General features: G+C 40.8%; 1 protein-coding gene and 1 pseudogene across 1 annotated transcript in view; both read right to left on the bottom strand.

Moving 5' to 3' along the window:
* The window catches only part of RSBN1L (round spermatid basic protein 1 like), a 76,430-nt gene extending 65,912 nt beyond the window's left edge, over nucleotides 1-10,518 (bottom strand). The window contains exon 1 of the mRNA XM_037162214.2: nucleotides 9,908-10,518. Coding sequence (XP_037018109.2) covers nucleotides 9,908-10,472 — 565 coding nt within the window. The 5' untranslated portion in view covers nucleotides 10,473-10,518. The remainder of the gene's footprint in view (nucleotides 1-9,907) is intronic.
* A 5,040-nt stretch (nucleotides 10,519-15,558) lies between these two features.
* On the bottom strand, nucleotides 15,559-17,730 carry LOC119061614 (protein farnesyltransferase/geranylgeranyltransferase type-1 subunit alpha-like; annotated as a pseudogene).
* Nucleotides 17,731-21,287: the final 3,557 nt, after the last annotated feature.

Raw genomic sequence — 21,287 nt, 5'->3', positions numbered from 1 at the left:
TAAATTAACTAACACCTAAAGAAAGTATACCCATGCTATAAAAAAGCTAAAGACCCTGACCTGTATGGTTCAGTGGGTGGTGTGTTGTCCTGCAAAGCAAAAGGTCACCAGTTCATTACCCAGTAGAAGGCACTGCCCAAGCTGCGGATTCAGTCCCCAGTTGGGACGCATACAAGAGGCAACCAATCACCCTGGCTGGTGTGGCTCAGTGGCTGAATGCTGGCCTAACCTTCAAAGGGTTGCTGGTTCAACTCCAGGTAGTGGACAGTGCGCAACAGGGAGCCACACATTGTGTTTTTGCTCCCTCTCTCCCTCCCTTCCCCTATCTAAAAATAAATAAATAAAATCTTTTTTAAAAGTGGGGGGGAGCAACCAATGAATGTTTTTCTTTCATTGGTATTTCTCTACTTTTCTTTCTCCCTTCCTTCCCCTCTGAAAATATACATAATAAAATCTTTTTTTAAAGCTAAAGAGTAGCTACCTAATTTGTAATGAGAAGAGTACAGATTAATAAAAAAATTATTTTTTTCAGCAAACCAATCATTAAGTACATGACAAAGATCATAAAACAAAGACTAAAAGGACGCTTGTTCAGAAGAAATTGACATAATCTAGTCAAACGGGAATTTACATAGGTGGATAAGTTCATTTATATTAGTCAACACAGGACTTTATGAAATAAACACTATAATTTTGAACTATATGTAGTATTTAACACACTATAATAATATACCCACTATATAAAAAGAAATTAGTAAGGATTTTTTATTTTTGGCCCATGTTACCAATACGATAATAACTATCAATTATAATGGGACTACAATCAATCTTTAACTTCAAGCATTCTGTATGTAGCTTTTCAAAATTCAAACTATTGTTAACTAAATTATCAAACTACAATTAATTAAAAATTCAAGAAAAGTGTTTACCATAAGATTCTTGCCCTGGCTGGTGTGGGTCAGTGGATTGACTGCTGGCCTGAGAACCGAAGGGAAGCTGGTTTGATTTCCGGTCAGGGCAGATGCCTGGGTTGCAGGCCAGATTGCCAGCTGGAAGCTTGCAAGAGGCAACAAAATCTCTCTCACATCTTTTTCTCCCTTTCTTTCTCCCTCCCTTCCCCTCTCCTTAAAAATAAATAAATCCTACCCCTAAAAAAGTGTTTACCATAAGATTCTAGTCATACCAATGAATTTGAATTTATAGTATTTGTAGCTCTGAATTTTTATGTATTAACAAATTAGTTTTAAATTACATTTTACTGATTACGCTGTTACAGTTGTCCCAGTTTTTCCCCCTCTGCGCCCCTCCACTCAGCTCCCCGCATTCCCTCAGACAATGCCACACCTTGTTTATGTCCATGGGTCATGCATATAAATTCTTTGGCTACTCCATTTCCTATACGGTACTTTACATCTCCATAGCTATTCTGCATTTTTACTTCTTAATCCCCTCACCTCTTCACCATTCCCTCAACACTCCTCCCATCAGGGAACAATTAAATCCTTTACATATTAGCTATGCAAATCTGAGCAAGTTACAAAAACTTCAGAATTTTAATCTAAAACTATTGAGATAATACCATGGCACATAGCAAAAACATAATAAAGGCCCACCTAATAGCAGTATTTTATTTCCTATGCCGATGTGGCTGAATGTACACTGACTTCACAAGCATCTCTTTCGCTTAGCTGTTTATGGGTATTATATATGCGTAGATTTACTTTCACAATACTAAACAGATATTGGTACATCCATGTTCACAGCAGCATTATTCATAACAGACAAAAGGTGAAAGAACCCAAGCATGAACGGTAAACAAAATGTGGTATACTCATACAAATATTATTCAACCTTAAAAAGGAAATTCTGACACATGCTGCAACAAGGATGAACCTTTGAAGACATAACTAATTGAAATAAGCCTGTCACAAAAGAAAAAAGTACTTTATGATTCCACTCATATAAGGTTCTTAGAGCAGTCAAATTCATAGAGACAGAAAGTAGAATGGTGGTTACCAGGGGCTGGCTGGTGGATGATGGGGGCAGTTATTCTTTAATGCAGATAGAATTTTAGTTTGGGAAGAGAAAAAAGCTCTGGAAATGGACAGTGGTAATGGTTGTACAACGGTATAAATATACTAAATGACACTAAATTATAGTTAAAATGGCTACAAGAGTTAATTTTGTTATATGTATTTTATTATAAATGTAAACAATAACTTTTTAAAGAGTTAACCTAAAAATATACAAGTGCACCTATTCCAGAGGAGATATACCAAATTGTTAATGATAGTATGGCACTAGGGGAGAATTTCACTCTTTTAAGTATATATATACATGTTGTTAACATTTTTATAAGCACCGTTATTTCTGTAATGGAAAAAATTTCAATCCTAGATATTCTGGGGTGAAATGATACGTACTGGGAATGTGCTTTAAAATACCAGAGCAAAAACAGTAAGAATAAGTGGAGGAGGGGAAATAAAACATGAATTGTAAAATGTTGGTAAGTGTTGAAGAGGGATAACAGGTAGACCCAGAATTCATAACACTATTTTAGTTTCTTTTATATTAATTAAAATTTTCATGATAACCTCAGCTGGTGTGGCTCAGTGCATTAAGTGTTGGCCTGTGAATCAAAGGGTCACTGGTTCAATGCCCAGCTGGGGTACATGCCTGGGTTGCCGGTAAGGTCCCGTGTGGAGGCGTGAGAGGCAACCACACACTGACGTTTCTCTCATTCTCACTTCCTTCCCCAATCTCTACATATAAATAAAATAAAATCTTTAAAAATTTTTTCATGATAAAAAGTTAATTATCTTCAACTTACAATTCAAGAAAAAATATGTATATGTTTAGTATATCTCCAAACATGAAATGTTTGAGGTTATAAAAATATTAGTTTAGTTGATAACAATGCACTTTTTAAATCAATTTTCAATCACACACAAAAAATTTATAGAAGCTATAACATTTCATTTAATTCTTTTCAAAATAAGGCTAAAATGTAAGATCTCCTCTTGAAAAGCCTGCTCAAAAAGTAGGAAGAGAAAGAATCAAAATTTATCTCACCGCTGATGTAAGTAGGAGACACTGTAACACTAACCTGAAATATAATGTATAAAGACAGAAAGCTGATAGCGAAATTGTGACTTAGAACAGAGGGTTAATTTTAAGTCTCTACCAAAGGAGATAACAAAAAATTTTATTTACTCTACAGTACTCTAGAAAGGCTTAGAAACTGGAGCCCTGGAAAAGGCAAGAGGAGAGAACCAACTCCCCAAACCCCTGCCACACAGATACACACAGACACATCCTCCTAAGGGAATGAGAGATATGGTATCCAGTAAAACTGAATCCGAGTGGCTCCAGGTTTGAGGGCATCCCACACAGAAGGGAAATGCTGGGACAAAAACAGAGAGCCTACACCCTGGCTGGTGTTCTCAGTGGTTTGAGTGCTGCCCTGCTAAACCAAACGGTCACCAGCTCAATTCCCAGTCAGGGCACATGCCTGGTTGCAAGGCCGGGTCCCCAGTAGGGGGCATGAGGGGAAACCACACAATGCTGTTTCTTTCTCTTTTTCCTTCCCTTCTCCTCTCTCTAAAAATAAATTTAAAATATCTTTAAAAAAAACAGGGAGCCCTAGCTGGTGTAGCTCAGTGGATTGAGCGCGGGCCTTCGAACCAGACAATTGCGGTTCGATTCCCAGCTGGGGTGTTACCGAACAAGAGGTGGGGGGGGCAATACAATATTCGGCCCACCTAGGGATGCCGAAAACTGCTATACAACAGGGGCCCCTCCCAAGGACAAAATACTAATATCTACTGGGCTCTTCTGTCCGCCGCCAATTGGAAAGACATCTCTCAATGCCAGAGATTTGTGAAAAGGAAACAAAATGTTTATTTAATGTTATTCAGGCCTAACGCCTCCACTAAAATATCAAAGTCCTTTAGGGTATACTCCTACACCCGCACAGCGCTCCCTTCTCCCACTGTCCCAACTCCGGGTACCGTAAGTCAGGAAAAGAGCACACGTCTGTATTTCAGGCTGCTGGCACCGTCAGCTGTGTCACCGTGCAGGATCTCGAGTTAATCCAAAGTACTGTGGTACCCTCTCATGGTCCACGGGCAAGAGTCCTTTGTACCCAGTTCCAGTCAAAGTCTCTCTTGCTTTTCGGGCCCCGCGGCCAAAGGGGGCATCCCAAAGCCACATGGGCCTCTTCTACCAAAGCTGCAGGGGTCCGCACTCCACCAAAAGCATGTGGCTTTCTTCTTCACCTGGCTGCAGAGAGCTCCATTCTGGCAAAGCTGCGTGGTTTTTCCCTTTCACCTGGGAAAGAGGGGGTCCGCACCCTGCCAAAACCACGTGGCTCCCTCTTTCACCTCACCAAGAGGGGGTCCTTACTCTGCTGAAACTGCGTGGCTCTCTCTCTCAATGGCTGCTGTGTCTGGCTTTTAAATCCTCGCACCCATCTTCCTCTGTACCCCTATTTCCAACTCCTCCCGAGATCAGTTACACCTGCCAGTATTTCTGTATTAATACAAGTTTACTGGGCTGCCATCGTTAGTCTGGGCAGTAATCATCCCATGTCTTAGAGCCAATCTTCTCCAAGCCCCTACGCAGGCGCTGTAACTTGGGGGACCTGCCCCCAGTTACATCTTGGGGGAAGTGACTTCATCCCCCCTAGCTCCAAGCCTGGCCACAGCCATTTAACATATCCAAGTGACCGCCAAAGGCTATAGATATGTTAAAAGACAATGCCATGGATTAGCTGCAAGGCTGTGGCTGTACAGAACAGCCTGCATGTTCCTGCTCCATGTGTCCCTTCCCCCCAACTCACACCTGTGGGGCGGGGGAAGGGGTGAGGACATCTTATATGTCTCTCCATTATTCCTATACACTTTGAATTCTGGACACCATTCCAAATCTTTTTTTTTGGGGGGGGGGGGGCCCTGGCTGCACCCTGTATCAGGGGCACATGCCTGGGTTGCAGGCCAGTTCCCAGTGGGGGACACACGAGAGGCAACCACACACTGATATTTCTCTCCCTCTCTCCTTCCCCTCCCCTGAAAGATAAATGAATAAAATCTTTAAAAAAAAAAAAACAGGGAGACTAAGTGAAAATTTATAAACTGAATGGTGAGACTTGTAGCTTTCTTCCTCTACCCAGGACTACTAAGCACCCTGCCATTTAAACTCATAACCTCTACCAATCCCCTCCTCTCTTCACTATTACACTTACACAGGGACAGAAAAATGAAGGACTTTTATCTGAAGAAACAGAGAATCTTCTATTTATTCACCACCAGAGAAAAGAAGTAAAGGTGAAAACATCGGAGTTCATTAATCACTAAGCCATGCTCGTGCATGCCCAGTGACCTTCCTACTACCTTTGAAACTTTCTCTTGTTTATGAAGGAACTGCTAAGGATCACACAGATATGAAGAAAGCCTCCAACAATGAGACCAAAACAAACAGAAAAGAAGTCAAAGGAACAAAAAAAAAAGCAAAAACAGAAGAACATGTCAAAGAAACCATGGTTAATACCCTTGAAGAGATCATAAATGAAAAAGAAACAAGATGCTATAACACAGTAACAATGAACAAGAGCTCATAAAACATATTTTTAAGATACATGAAATGTTAAAACCCAGTGAAAGGCTTCAAATCTCCCTGAAAGTTAAACAAAAGACTATATGAAGATCAAATTTTGGAACATTAACATTGCCAGCCAGGCAATAAGGGAAGACCTCCAAATTTCTGAGGGAATATGATTTCCAATATAGAAATCTCTCCACAGTCAAACAATCATGTGCGAGGGTAAAAATAAAATCCCAAAAACATATTCCCATTTAGTCTTTCATAGTAAGAGTAGAGGAAAACAAACAAAGGAATAAATCAAAAGACACAGGATCCAGAAAAAAAAAGGATTCAACTAAAACTAAAGAAATTCCCAGAATGTCAGGTAAGGGAAGTCCCCAAATGACAGCTTTGCCGCAGGCCTAAAGGAAACAATCCAGACCAAAGCAAGAAGAAAAAAGACAGCTACAAAAGGGATGGATGGCTACAGGAACGAATGGAACTAGTGATAGTATCTGACAGATCTGACCATGTGGAAAATTGTACTGAGATGCATTTTTTTAAGCTGCTAGAGAGTACAGAAAGGCTTTGCCAGACAAAACTAACCAAATGAAAAAAATGAGGCATGAAAAACAAAAGGTTACACAAGAACAACACAACAACAGAAGAAAATGAATTCTTTGTGAACTATCCCAGTAGTGACAAATATTTGGTCACAATGATGAAAATTATGAATACAGATTTAACCTAAAATGATGGAATAACAATATTAGAAAGATGGGGAAAAAAGTCTAGTTGGAAAAACTTTTGAACATCTACCCCTTTAAAATCACTGACATTTCTACCTCAAATTCATCAATTCTAAGAAGAGCCTCTATTTTCATTAAATTCCGTAACTACACTTTCAAGTAAAAATTCTGTAAAATGCTCTGGTTTTGTCTTAGGATACTTCATAGGGTCATTCCAAGAAAATAAAGAAAGTAAATGCAAAGCAAACGCTAACAAAAATAGAATACATGTATATGTTTTATTGGTTATTGGAATCAGTTAAGGTGTTTTGTTGCCTAATAGTGTGTTTGTTCTATTGTTTTTTATGACATAACTCTAAATGTTGGATACCTTTAGTACCTGTTCCACTTTTACTGCCACATCTACTGATTCAGTAAATAATTCCATCTTACAGGAAAATAAACTATGAACTCTTCAGCAAATTACCTCTGTAAGAACCAAAGCCTGATTACTTTCTAGTTTTAAAAATCTGACCTGGCTGGGTGTACCTCAGTGGATTGAGCATGGACCTACGAACCCAATGATCGCAGTTTGAATCCCAGTCAGGGCACATGCCTGGGTTGCAGACCAGTTCCCAGCAGGGGACACCCGAGAGGCAACCATACATTGATATTTCTCTCCTTCTTTCCTTCCCTTCCCCTCTAAAGATAAATAAATATTGTTTAAAAAATAAATAAATAAAAATAAAAATCTAAAGTGTTTTGCACATTATCTTTTTATGATAACTTTTACTTGATAACTCAAGCTATCACACCAGAGAGCTGCATCAATGACAGGCTTTAGGTGTGCAAGGCATCAACCCATACTAAGTTGGCCTAGACTGGTATGTTTTTATAATTCTCTTGTTCATTACTCCTAACTTTTGAATCTACTGTTGATCCTTCCTCTATCTAAATTGACCCACCTTTTAATTTGTTATGAGGTTAACAAAAACAAATTATCATTTTTTCTGACTCAAATAAAATTTACTCAATGCCCTGCCAAGCACTTTCATATACATTTTCATTTAACACACTTAGTAGTTTACTAAAAAAAAAAAAAAGTCCTACTACAAATAAACAAAGAAGTTTAACTGAAGTTGAGAGGATAGACCTTTTTTATTTTTATTTGTGTTTTGAAGATAGAATTTATCCTTTGCTTAGGTGTCTTAATAGCTAACTTCTGGTTCTGATTCAAAATGTTCAATCAGTGAGCTATGGGATAATTGAGGGGGTGCACTGAACTATCCAATGAACTATTCAACTTAGAGTAACACTAAAAAGAAGTATATATACCCAAAATAAGATACCTGGTTATCCATTCACTAAGATTTTTACAAAAAGCCCAGAGAAATAAGAACTACATTACAAACTAGGACTTTTATATGTGCAATCATAACTACATTGAATGCATTATGTAATCATGCTATTTTAATGACACTGTTGCTTATGAATCTTCCTTAACTGATTAAAAAAGAACCTTAATTCAGTTATATATGAGTTTTAGGATACAGGCACCTCCTAAATTAATATTTTCACATTAAATTTACCATCAAGATACAGAAAAGCAACCCCCTTTTAATTTTTTGTTTTCCTCAAATAAAAATAGCCTTTTTATATATATAAAAAAAGAAATCTCATAAGTGTTAATATTCTAGTCATTAAAGAAACCTAAATAGGTCACAGAAAAACATCTTCCCCACATGCTTTTTTCAAAAGATTTTATGTACTTATTCTTAGAGAAAGAGAGAAGGGAGGGAGAAAATGAGGGCAAGCAACCTCTATATATTGCCTCTCATGCCACTGAACCCACAACCCAGACATGTGCCCTAACCGGAATAGAACCAGTGACCTTTCCCCTTTGCAGAAGAACACCCAACCAACAGAGCCACGCGGGGCAGGACTTCCCCACATCTTAACGAAAAGCTATCACTGCTCATATTCAGGCTTATTAAGGTAAGCTGGAGTGTTCAAAAAGATTCTAAATGTAATTAAAAAGACTAGAAAAATTCTCTTTTAAGAGCCACTTCCCTTTAAGGGCCATTTATGTGCTCCATATTTCAAGTCAGAATTGTTAAAGAATGCTTATTTATTATTAGCCATTCCAGTACACTGACAATGTTATACAGTATTCACTTCCTCATTCAAGGAACTTAGAAAAGCAAATGCATTGTTTACTTACTGTAACGCAAGGCTTCCACGCACTTACAACTTTTAACTGTAACCATTAAGATAAAATAGCTTTAAAATACTAACCACTTAAAACCAGACTAAAAGTAGTACAAAAACCACTTCCCTAGAAGCAATACTCTCCATAGCTTAGATGTTTATCTTGTGCCAGAGTACCTAATGGCTCTGCTTAGATGTCAAAGCTTTATTACAGGCAAAACATCAAGAAATAACTAACTGCTGCGCCATACTCATTTACAGCATTTTAAAAAATTGTGAAAATAGCCATTCGAATTCAAATATATAATTTTTTATGATGTAAGGTACCATTCGATCAGCAACGCTAGAACTGTTTGACATTTCATTTTTCCTTTCAACACAAAACTACTTTGGCAATACTGTGTATCAATATATATTAAAGATCATTATGCACTTTTAAACGTCTGGACATACAAATATCTAATTTTCAACCAGTCTCTATATTGTACCACTCCCTGTCAGATCTTCGTGCATCAACAGCAAAACAGGGAGGGCATCTATTTAAAAGAAATGCTTTCTGAAAAATGATATGGCTAGCCTACATTTTAAAACTGTGTAGCCGAGTCTGAGAAGGACAGGTAGTAATTCGCCTTTTTCTGATGCTAAAATATTTTGCAGCCACTTGGTCTGACCCTAAAACGTTAACGCTCCTGATTTTATCATTTGCTGCAGGAAAAAAGAAAAAAAGAGTATGGCTGAAAATTATTTCTGAAGGATGGTGTTTCAAACAAGACCACTCAAAACACTAAAGCCTACGGAGCGGAAAGGAGAGTGGAAGGAGGGTACCTTATAAAACAGCACACTCCGGGCCCTACACGCTACCTCATTTCCCTAATAGGGTTGAAAAGCTCAGGCCTCCGGTAGCTTCCAGCTGACGCCAATACTCTCCACACCCCCTTTTTTCAACAGAATCTTCTGGCGTTAGAGCCTTATCAAAAATATGAATTCCATGATCAAGACTAAACGGTCCAATAATCAATCGACTGTCTTTTTTACAAGACAAAACCCTCCACAATCCCATTCCCTCCCTTCTCCCTCTGTCTTCAAACACTCCTAGACCGGTCTTCTTCACCGAATTCTACAAATCTTGCCTCGTATTAAGTGAGAAGCAGAAACGATATAGAAAATGAGAGTTTCGGCCATTCCCCTCGACTGCGACCGAAATTACGAGCTCCATTTCCTGTCCCCACGAGGACTGCAAGACTGCCTGCAGAAAACCGGACGCCTCCCGCCCCCTCCAGGCAGGCGCACGAGGCCCCCTCGCTCCCCTAGCTCCAACCCCGTGGGTACGACAGGGTGGCTGGCGGGGACGGGGGTGCCCTCTCCTCACCCCTCCCGGCACTGGGACCCACCTCGCGGCAGCTTCACCTCCCCGTTCTCCTCCCGGGTGGCTTCGCCTGCCCCGCCGAGGCCGTGCCTCCTCCTTTCCTTCTCTCGCTTCTCCTTGGGTCTGCGAGCCTTGGCGTTGGCAGAGGAGGCGGCGGCCGGCAGGAGAGGGTGAGGCTGAGCGTGCAACAGCGTAGGAGGGACCAGCAGTTTGCGCGGCACCGGCTGAGACGAGGAAGCAGAGGCTGAGGACGGGACAGTCGTGCCAGCAGAGAAAGAGAAACTGCTCCGAGCAGAGGACGGGGAGGGGGCAGGAGACAGAGTGGTGAAGCTCCAAGTCGTGGGGCTGCCATAGCTTTGAGGCGAAGGTGCAGCCTGAGGCTGCAGCTGTCTGCTGTTCCCGCCGCTGCTCCCTTCTCCGTTCAGTCTCCGCGGCGCTTTCTTATCCTCAGTCCGGACTTTCTTGGCGGACAGAGGTCCCGGTGGGTCCCGGGAGGCGGTCTGCAGCTTGCCAAATGGTTCTTTCTCTGGGACGGTGGCTGCGGCTGCAGCGGCTGCAGCGCTGTGCGTTGGGCTCAGCGGCTCCGCCATTTTGCGCTCCTGTTGTATTTACTCTCCTCTGCTCTCGGGAGCAGGGCAGGGGCGGATCCAAAGTGGGGGGGGCGGAGCGTCTGGGCCACCGGCCGGGCCTTTCATTGGACGAGCCATCCTGAGGGATCTCCGTAGAAACCAGTCAAAGGCGCGAATCTGGAGCCGTAGGGGTGGTATCCCGGAGTGGACCCGCTTAGGAGGTCACGGCTCCACGGTGTGTGATTAGTGGCCCGAGAGAGCTGCGAGGGGATGGCCTCGCAATTATTGCCAGCGTGAACTCCGGAGGGCCGTGAGTGTCTGGGAAGAACCACCACCGCGGACCCCAAAATTTCCCCGGGGCCCAGGTCGCACTCATTTCTGCTTCAATGACTTTGTCGTATCATTTCCTCTTTTTTTCCCCCCATGGGTCCTTTTGGTCCCTCCCTGCCTCTTCGAGCCCAGGAAGCTGCATTTCGCAGATGCTCAGATCGAGGGGGAAAAAAATTTCCAGCAGTTAAGTTGTTCCTTCCAGTTGGCAGCGGTCCGTTGATGGGAGGGGTTTAAAGTCACTTGGTGTTTTGACGAGATTTGTTCCTGTTGCCAAAAACGTCAATTCCTAAATTTTGAGGGAGATAACTACTTGCAAACCTAAACTTTGGGATTACTTCTGAGCTTGAAGGTAAGAGTCTCTGTAGAGATTTGTTTTAACTTTTTTCGTGGGACCCTTAAAGATTTTAATTTTATTATAACTCAGACTCGCTAAGAAAAAATCCGTTAGCGGTATTTATAGATGTTTGAAAAGTAAAGTGTGTTTTAGCGTTTAGTTATCATCTTGACTATTCAGTATTTTGTAAGCCTGTACTTTGATTTCTAATTTAGAAAATAAGGAATTTGGGGAGATAGGTTACAGTACTACGGTTGCAACCAAAACGAGAGTACGTTTCAAACGAGAGTAAGGTCTCGCATGACATCGAAAGTCAAAGGAATGGATGGTAAAAATAAAAATAGTCAAATCAGGAGATGACCATTCGAAGGGTATTTTGAGTCCTAATAGGGGACCTAAAGTGCCTGTAAACTGTCCGGAAAAATAGTTAAAAGTAACTATCCAGGATTGCCAATACTTGTGTCTTTAGGAGGTTGGATTTTTGTCCCCCCTCCTTTTTTGTTTTTTCTTTTTTAAGACTATTTGTAGTCAAAATTTAATATTGGTTTATAGGCTTGTTTTTGTTGTTGTAGGGTTTTTGGTTGTTTTTTTTTTCTTGGTTTTAGGGTGGAACTATTCACTTACTTTAATACATAGCAGTGAAAGCAAGTGAAAACTTTGTAGCTGGAATTGACTGGCAGCAGATGTCTTCATGAAAAGTAGCATTTGAGGAAGAGTAGGCAGAGAGGATAGAGCTGGAAATCATCTGCTACTAACTTTGTGACCTTACTCAGGGTGCTTCATCAATCAGAACCCATGTTTTATTTGTTGAGTGAATTTGATTGCATGAACAGTAAGGTCCTTTGCCATGCTTAAACTTTAAACTCCTGCCTGCCATATTCAAGAAGCTTTTCAAAATTACACTGAAACCATTACAATCAAAATAGCTTTTTAATTGTTGACCCTCCAGGTAGAGAAAACTGTCTCTTATGTACATTAATGTAGTGCCTGGAAACTTGCACTAATTTCCTCATCTCCTACACAGAAGCCTAGAAAATCTGACTACATAAGGGCCCAACTAAAGTGAACTTCATCTTTGTGAATTTTTTACTCCTTGCACTATACTGTTTTAAATTTGCAAAGCCTGGGCAAGAATAGCAATGGAGGGTCACATATCATGTGTCCAAATATGTAAGTTATAAATCAAGATGATAAGCTTTTTAAAAAACATCTATTTTACTACCTGTACAAATCTACTTAAATAATAAGCCGGAACACCAGGTTTAAATTTCAAATTCTCAGACTTTTAGAGATGTCACACTGACTCCACTCTCTTCCCATTCCTAGCTTCTTCACCTACAAAAAGAGACCATGCGTGCATGCAATCGACATGTCCAAGCTTATGTCCACACCTCTCACCCCCTGCAAATAGTGATTATGTAATCAGCAACTAAGTCTGCCCTTAGATCTAGCCAGTCTAAAAGAGGAGTGCAGGCTCCAGGTAGGCATGGCCCCTTGATCTCATAGGCACCTTATCATCTGCAGCAGAAGGAGGTCTAAGGACCTGGGTCCTTACCCAGGTCTAAGAGGAGTACTATTACTGTAAAACATACTGTTACCTGTTTCCCATGTATTCAGCCATTCCCTTTCAACTAGATCATTCCTAACAACATTGAACTGGGAGAGAATTCTCACCACTGTTACCGATTCCTATTGGCTTCATCCCTACCAGCACTAAAACCATCTACTTCTCCATGTCCACTGTTGCTGCCCTATTCCAAGTACCACCCTCTCTCACCTGAAAGATTACACTGTCCTTATTTCTTGTCTCATTATATTCTAGTTTTCTCAAGTCTGTTTTTCATTCTACCCAGAACATTCTTTTCAAAACCAGACAGGTCATATTGAGCTATCTATTTTTAACATTTTATGTAAACTTTTTAATTTTCAAGCCTAGATCAGTCACAAGTACCTACACTTGGACAATTTCCTCCCCACCCCTGAAGTTGAAGTCCTTGGGTAATTCTTTAAAAAAAAAAAAAGTTGCCCTGGCTGGTGTAGCTCAGTGGAATGAACACGGGCCTGTGAACCATAGGATCATGGTTCGATACCCAGTCGGGGCACATGCCTGGGTTGCAGGCCAGTTCCCAGCGGGAGATGCATGAAAGGCAACCATACATTGATATTTCTCTCCCTCTCTCCTTCCCTTCCCCTCTAAAGATAAATAAATAAAATCTTTTTAAAAATGTTATGAGAGGGGAAGGGAGGGAGAAAAAAAGGTAGAGAAACATCAATCAGTTGCTCTCACCCACCCCCAAACAGGGACCTAGCCTGCAACCCAAGCATGTGCCCTGACCAGAATCGAACATATGACCTTTGCCATGTCCGGCCCACTGAGCCACACTAATCCGGGACTTGTAACTATCATTTTAACTAAATCCCAGTGTCCATGCTAGTGGTCCATCCAATATTTTTGACTCAGTATTTCTTCTTGACCTCCTTTCTATTCTGTTTCATCCACATACTCCAATGAATCCTTCTTAATCTTTTTCATCACTCTTCTATCTCTGAAGTCCTAAATGACAGTGTTTGAATATTCAGCTTTCTGACCCCATGACACCATGCCGCTGCCCTTTGACCTCAGGATAGCTCCCATACTCTAGGTCTTTATTTTCCATTTAATTTTGGTTGCCAGATAAGATACAGGATACTCAGTTAAATTTGAATTTCAGATTAACAGTGAAAAAAATTTTAGTATGAGTATGCCCCATACAATATTTGGAACATACTTATACTTTAAAAAAAAGTTATTCTTTCTTTATCTGAAGTTCGAATTAACTGATGTCCCTTTTTTTCCTGATAAATCTGGCAACCCTACATTAATTATGCTATTTTTTTCCCTGTCCAACATGGAACTTTTGGTACATGATTTGTACAAAACATTTGTCAGCACCTCAGTTCTTCGCACTCTAATCTCTTCATCTCTGAGCCACTAACCCCCTGACATCAGGTCATTACCTTCTACCTGCTCTTCTGCATTTAGACGGATGAGCATCTCTTCCATTTAACTGTTGGGGATTCTTAGAGATATGTCGTTGCACTTTATCTCACTCTGCATACTTCTTTGTGATATTAGGCATCACAGTATCTTCTGATATAAATGCTGACAATTCCCAAGTCTTTCTGTCCTGACTCTTGTCCAAATGCCAGGTGGATGTCACCACCAGACAGAATTATTTTTCACATCCTCTTTAAGAAGTTGGTCTACATACTGCAGCTCATCCCAAAGTATAGCTATAGACACCTCAGACTTGTAGCACCCATTTCCTCCCATGCATCACTCATTGCTTATCTACCTTATCCATTGAAGCTACAAATCTGGGACTCTTCTTTGACTTCTCTCTTTCTTTCACTCTCCACATTCAGTCAGCCACTATTTCTAGTTAGTTTCTCTTCTCCATTACCACTGATTCTTGCCTTTAGCTTTAGGCCTCAAGTCAGCTTGGATTATGTCAGTTATTTTCTTCCTAACTCGGTCTATCTGTCTCTAGCCGTTTTTCTTCTAAACTATTGTCCATGCTGCTACCAAAATTATATTTCTAAAATATAGACCTGGTACGCCTGGCTGGGTGGCTCAGTTGGTTAGTGTGTCCACACTGAACCCCAAGGTTGTGGGTTTGATCATCATGATGTCAGGGCACATACAAGAATCAGCTAGTGAATGCATAAATAAGTGAAACAAATTGACTTTTCTCTTTCCATCTCCCTCCCTCCCTTACTCTCCCCCACTTCTCTCTCTATACATATTAAATAGATAAAAAATTTAATGTAATGAATATATATGTATAAATAAAATATAGACTGGTTGTGCTTCAGTCCCTTTTCAGATGGAATAAAAGTCACACTTTTTAGTGTAGACCAAAGCCATTCTTTTTGTTTGTGTTTGTCTTTTGTTTTAGGATACATCTATAATTTGATTACAAAACCATTCTTTTGGCATTAGTTGGTTACAGTAATAGTAAGATACCGTGAGTGTGGCATAGCAGCTCAAATGTAACAATTGTATTCCTTGCTTCCTTAACCGAAGTTTAAGTTACCTCAGATCCATTGTGTACAAGTTATGTGCAATCATTAATGCTGCAAATCCTGATGCATACACCACTTAGGAAGGAGTTGATGCCAAGGGATTAGAGTAAATGTTGGTAAGACTGCAAAAGTTTCTTTATGGGACTTTGTTTCTTCTCTCTCCCCCGAATTACTTTGCTTTAAAAAACTCAAATTACAGAGCTAGTCTGAATAGCAGCAGCACCAAAGAACATCACACTTAGTTCTTGTTAAAAAGCAATACCTGTGCAATCCATGTTTTACACCACAGGCAAAGGGAATGATTGCCCTAGTGTTAAACTCCTGCATTAGAGTCTCTTAAAGAAATAAAAGCATTACATTAAGTTCTTCTAGATGGTGTTATTGCTGCACATTTGTCTGTGGGACACTTTCTGTGCTGTGTTGCTTCAAAGGGATCTTCCAATATATTTCCAATATTCCTTCCTTAATGTGTCCTTTTGCTTAGATAGGATTTCACATAACTCTAATGATCTATTAAGAATGTTCTCCTTGTTGTCACATTGGTTTTCTAGCATATCTTCATAAATATCAACAAGAAAGGCAATTAGTAGGGGAAGCTGAGACTTGGTTGCAAATCATGTAATTGATTTAATAAATTGGAATATGTATTTGGAAAGACTACAATCCTGCAATATGGCTTTCAAATAGCTCCAGGCTCTGTCATTATGATACTAGTTTGATCATTTCCAGACCATACCAGACTTCTCGAATCATTGTAGCCAGTGGTGTTAGAAATTACAAACTATCTTTGGTTCCAGACAGAAAGTATTCTTCACGTCCTGTTTAGTCCTGTTTAAGAAGTTGGTCTACATACTGTGTCGCTCATTATTCCAAAGTTTAAAGTCCTGAATAACCCACTGTCGATGTTTCCAGGCATGATAATTCTTTGCATCCTAATTATAACCTCAGGCTCCTGAAATGGATCTTTTAGCCATTCCACTAATACCTGTGATGCCAAACTTCATAGTTTGAGGGCTGCTCTTCAATTATTGTACTGATGTAGTGCATTCCCTCACATAGATCCTTTTGAAGTGACTTTAAGAGAACTCAGCAGAAATGCCATACTGTATAATTGGCTGCATTTAACTCAATAGCATCTCTGGTTAGTTTAAAAGCATGATCACTTCTTTCATCACGCTGTAGAATGGCCCAGAAATAATCATAATCATCTCTAAATTTTTTACTATAAGTGACCTGGGCCACTGGATTTGAACCATGTTCTGCTTCCCTGTTTCATCTATTCTGAACTACACATAATTTGTTCCATAAGAGTTTCTTTGCCATAAGAGTTTCACTCCCTAACCCTCTGTGCATTGTTTCCTCTGCCTGGCACCCCTAACAAAGTTGTACTTATCCTTCCAGATCTGGTTCAGGCCTCTCCTTAGCACCATGCTTCCTGACCTGCCTACACAGAGTGGACCATTCTTTGGCACCATCTCATTCTGCCTCTGACCATTTAACATATTGGTTTCTGCCTCTAGCCTGTGAGTTCCTCAAGGGCAGGAATAATGCATTATTTATATTTGCATGCATAGTATTTGGGATGCAGTGAATACTCAATAACTATGTGTTGGTATATAAAGTAGAGATTTGTGATCTTTATAAGATGAGGACCAGATGTTACAAACTTAAATGCCAGTGGTCTTGGTAGTTTAAAAAACAATGAGAGGGCACTACCAGGCATAGGTAAACACAGCTCACCTTCTCACTTAACCACATCAAAATTACAACTAAATTATAAAAACAGCTACCCCTCAGAACCATCAGAAATCAAGTTGAATGAAAGCCTGACAATTATGGAATTAAAGAAACCAAGTGCATTCAGACTGGTAGGAGGGGTGGAGACACAGAACAGACTGACCTCACATCCACATGTGATACGTAAAAAATTGGGAGGGATACCTTGGGAGTGAGAAGTCCCAGCCCCACACCAGGACCTCCAGCACAGAGTTCCAGTGCTGAGAAGATAAATACCTACACTGTCTGGCTGCAAAAACCAGTGGGGTTTGAGTTGGTAAAAGGAATTTCTGGAGTCCCAGCAGTTCCTCTTAAAGAACTCACACACAGACTTACTCCGACTCCCTCCCCCTGAGATCCAGCACTAGCATAGTAGTTTGAAAGGCACCAGTGGCATTCAGTGAGAAACTGAAGTATCTAGCATCAAGGTGAGAACTGGAGGACAGCTTTCTCCCAGACAGAAAGGTGGGCATAGGCCATTGTCCTTTTTTTTAACCCTTGCCCCCACAGAGCCACAGAGCTGGCAGGCTGGTGCCATATCTGTGACTCCACCAACCTGGATAAGACTGTTTGCCCTGCCCTGAAGACTCTGAGACTCTTTCCTACCCAACTTAGCCCACCCAAGCTGCGTTCCCTTGTCTCCTGTATCACAACTTCCTAAATCTTCTCAAACAAGCAACAGCTGGCCCCAGTGACTCCCCAGTCCCCATACCTCTTGCCAAGTAGCCCCAGGCCTGCACTAGCAGCAACCAGCCTAGATGCACAGTTTGGCATTGCCTGGTAGCACAAGTAGCAGCCATCTCAGATTGCTTTATAGCTCAGACAGGGTGGTCCTGGGCAAAACACAGGTGGGGGCTGACATTGTCATGCAACACCCAGGAAACCACAGAACCTACAGCACCCAGTGGACAGCTGTTGACCACTTTGGAGCACTTCCAAACTGCCCCTGCATAGCTGATCCTCCACAGAGGGTGGTCAGTGGCCACAGCCAGTCCTTGTAGCTGATTGGCCTGTGTATTTGATTTCTCAAATCCCTTCCATTGACCTGCCAACAACAATCAAGGATTAAGTACAAGAGGAGGGAGTACTCAGTCCACATGAAGGGTGCAGGCTGAGTACCTAGCTAGGCTGATAGAGGAGGCTGTGCCACTGGACCCTATAGGATACCTACATCATTAGGCCGTGATACCAAGATGGAGTTTTAGCAGCTCCATCTTAATACACAGAAGCAAACACAGGGAGGCTGCCAAAACAAGAAGACAAAGAAACATGGCCCAAATGAAAGAACAAACCAAAACTTCAGAAAAATAATTAAACAAAAGGGAGATAAGCAATCTCTCAGATGTGGAATTCCAAACATTGGCTATAAAGATGCTCAAGGAACTTAAGGAACCTTAACAGTATAAAAAAAGATCCAGTCAGAAATGAAGAATACACTAATGAAAATAAAGAACAATTTACAAGGAAACAACAGCAGAGTGGATGAAACTGAGAATTAAATAAGTGATTTGGAACATGAAAAAGCAAAAAACAACCAATAAGAACAAGAAGAAGAAAGAATCCAAAAAAACAAGAGTAGTATAAGCAGCCTCTGAGACCACTACAAGGGTTCCAACATTCACATCATAGGGGTGCTAGAAGGAGAAGAGAAGGAACAAGAAATTAAAAATTGGAGACTTCCAGCCAAGATGGAGGCGTAGGTAGACACACTGTGCCTCCTGGCACAACCAAAGTAAGAACAACAAAAATTTAGAAACAAAGAAACAACCAGTACTGACAGAAAATTGAACTGTATGGAAGTCCGATAACCAAGGAGTTAAAGAAGAAACATTAATCCAGACCAGTAGGAGGGGCAGAGTTGGGTGGCTGGGCTCAGAGGGCTTGTAGCAAAGCTGCGGCTGGTGAACAAGGTGGCAGCAGGCAGACCCAGCAAGGTGGCAGATTGTGGAGGGGCAAGGCGCACCAGGCAGCTGGCAGACCAGGCGGTCCCACATTTGTGCACAGATAAACCAGGTGAAACTGGGGAGTGAGACAGACCGCACAACCCAGGGTTCCAGCACAGGGGAATAAAGCCTCAAAACACCAACTGAAAGCACTGCTGGGGGTTGAGGTGCTAGGAGAAACTCCCTGTCTCACAGAAGAGTTTGTTGGAGAGACCCACAGGGTACCAGGACATACACAAACCCACCCACATGGGAATCAGCACCAAAAGGGCCTGGTTTGCTTGTAGGAAGTGGGGGAAGTGACTGAAATCTGGTAGAGAGCAGAGCAAGCGTTATTGTTCCCTCTCAGACCCCACCCCCACATACAGTGTCACGACCCAGCAGCTGGGTTGCCCTGCCCTGCTGAACACTTAAGGCTCTGCCCCTCACTACGTAACAGGCACCTTTAGTTTGGACAAAAAAATGGCCCAAACTAAGGAACAGATCAAAGCTCCAGAAAAAATACAACTAAGTGATGAAGAGATAGCCAACCTATCAGATGCACAGTTCAAAACACTGGTAACCGATCAGGATGCTCACAGAATTGGTTGAATTTGGTCACAAATTAGATGAACAAATGAAGGCTATGCAAAGTGAAATAAAGGGAAGTGTACAGGGAAACAACAGTGATAGGAAGGAATCTGGGATTGAAATGAATGGTTTGCAGCAGAAGGAAGAAATAAACATTCAATCACAACAAAATAAAGAATAATTCAAAAAAATGAGAGGCTTAGGAACCTCCAGAACAACTAACTTTAAGTGTTCCAACATCTGAATCATAGTGATGCCAGTAGGAGAAGAGGATGAGCAAGAAATTGAAAACTTATGTGAAAGAACTAATGAAGAACTTCCCCAGTCTGGCAAAGGAAATAGACTTCCAGGATATCCAGGAAGCTCAAAGAGTCCCAGAGAAGTTGGATCCAAGGAAGCATACAACAAGGTGCATAATTACATTACCCAAGATTAAAGATAAGGAAAGAATCTAAAAGCTGCAAGAGAAAAGGGAACAGTTACCTACAAAGGAGTCCCCATAAGGCTATCAGCTGATTTCTCAAAAGAAACCTTGCAGACAAGAAGGGGCTGGAAAGAAGTATTCCAAGTCATGAAAGTCAAGGACCTACATCCAAGATTACTCTATCCAGCAAAGCTATCATTTAGAATGGAAGGGCAGGTAAAGTGCTTCCCAGATAAGGTTGTTAAAGGAGTTTATGATCACCAAGCTCTTATTATATGAAATGTTAGAGGGACTTATCTAAGAAAAAGAAGATGATCAAAAATACAAACAATAAAATGACAAACTCACAACTGTCAACAACTGAACCTAAACAAAAACAAAATGAATTAAGCCAATAGCTAGAACTGGAACAGATTCACTGAAATGGAGATCCTTTGAAGGGTTGTCAGCGGGGAGGGGAAGGTTGGAGAATGGGGAAAAAGGTACAGGGAATAAGAAGCATAAATGGTAGATACAAAATAGACAGGGAAAGGTTAAGAATAGTATGGAAAATGGAGAAGCCAAAGAACTTCTACATATGACACATGAACATGAACTAAGGGGGTTGGGATGCTGGTATGAGGGGAGGTACAAGGCAGAGGGGAATAAAGGAGGGGAAATGGGACAACTGCAATAGTATAATCAATAAAATATATTTTATCCCTGGCTGGTGTGGCTCAGTGGATTGAGCACAGGCCTGTGAACTAAGGGATCGTGGTTTGATTCCCAGTCAGGGCACATGCCTGGGTTGCAGGCCAGTAGGGGACACACAAGAAGCAACCATATATTGATATTTCTCTCCTCTCCTTCACTTCCCCTTTAAAGATAAATGAATGAAATCTTTAAAAAATAAATAAACACTGTCTTTTTTAAAAAATAAAATATATTTAAAAAAATAAAAGTGATAAACTCAGAGACTATCTGGATTGAAAACCCAACCCTGTACCCAATTTGTGAATTTCCTTTACTACACATATCCTTTACTTTCTTGAACTGTTGAACTTCACCTCCAGAATAATTGTCTCATAGTTTCATCCATACGATCACACTGTCACTATCAGTAGGAGGATAATGTTTACTGAGTGCCTCATATAAGCTTCATATTTGTGACATTTCACTTTAGTCCATGCTTTGAAAAGTCTTCAAAGGCTTTTTTCCAAACTGAACTGAAATTCCGTGTTCATTCTAATTCTCTAACTTATCCTATTTTGCAAAAAGTAGCAAAAGTCTAAAGCATCAGAATTTTCAATCCAAACTTGATCAGGCCTTTTTAGGAGTTTCTGTTAATTAAATTGTTATATTCAGAAAATATACATTAAAAATGATTCAGTGTTTTTTTAGTGCACGGGTAGACA

Source organism: Artibeus jamaicensis, unplaced genomic scaffold, assembly GCF_021234435.1.
Source record: "Artibeus jamaicensis isolate MK-2021 breed Jamaican fruit bat unplaced genomic scaffold, CSHL_Jam_final contig_518, whole genome shotgun sequence".
In the NCBI taxonomy this organism is placed as follows: domain Eukaryota; kingdom Metazoa; phylum Chordata; class Mammalia; order Chiroptera; family Phyllostomidae; genus Artibeus; species Artibeus jamaicensis.
This window is presented reverse-complemented; position numbering and strand designations above follow the sequence as displayed.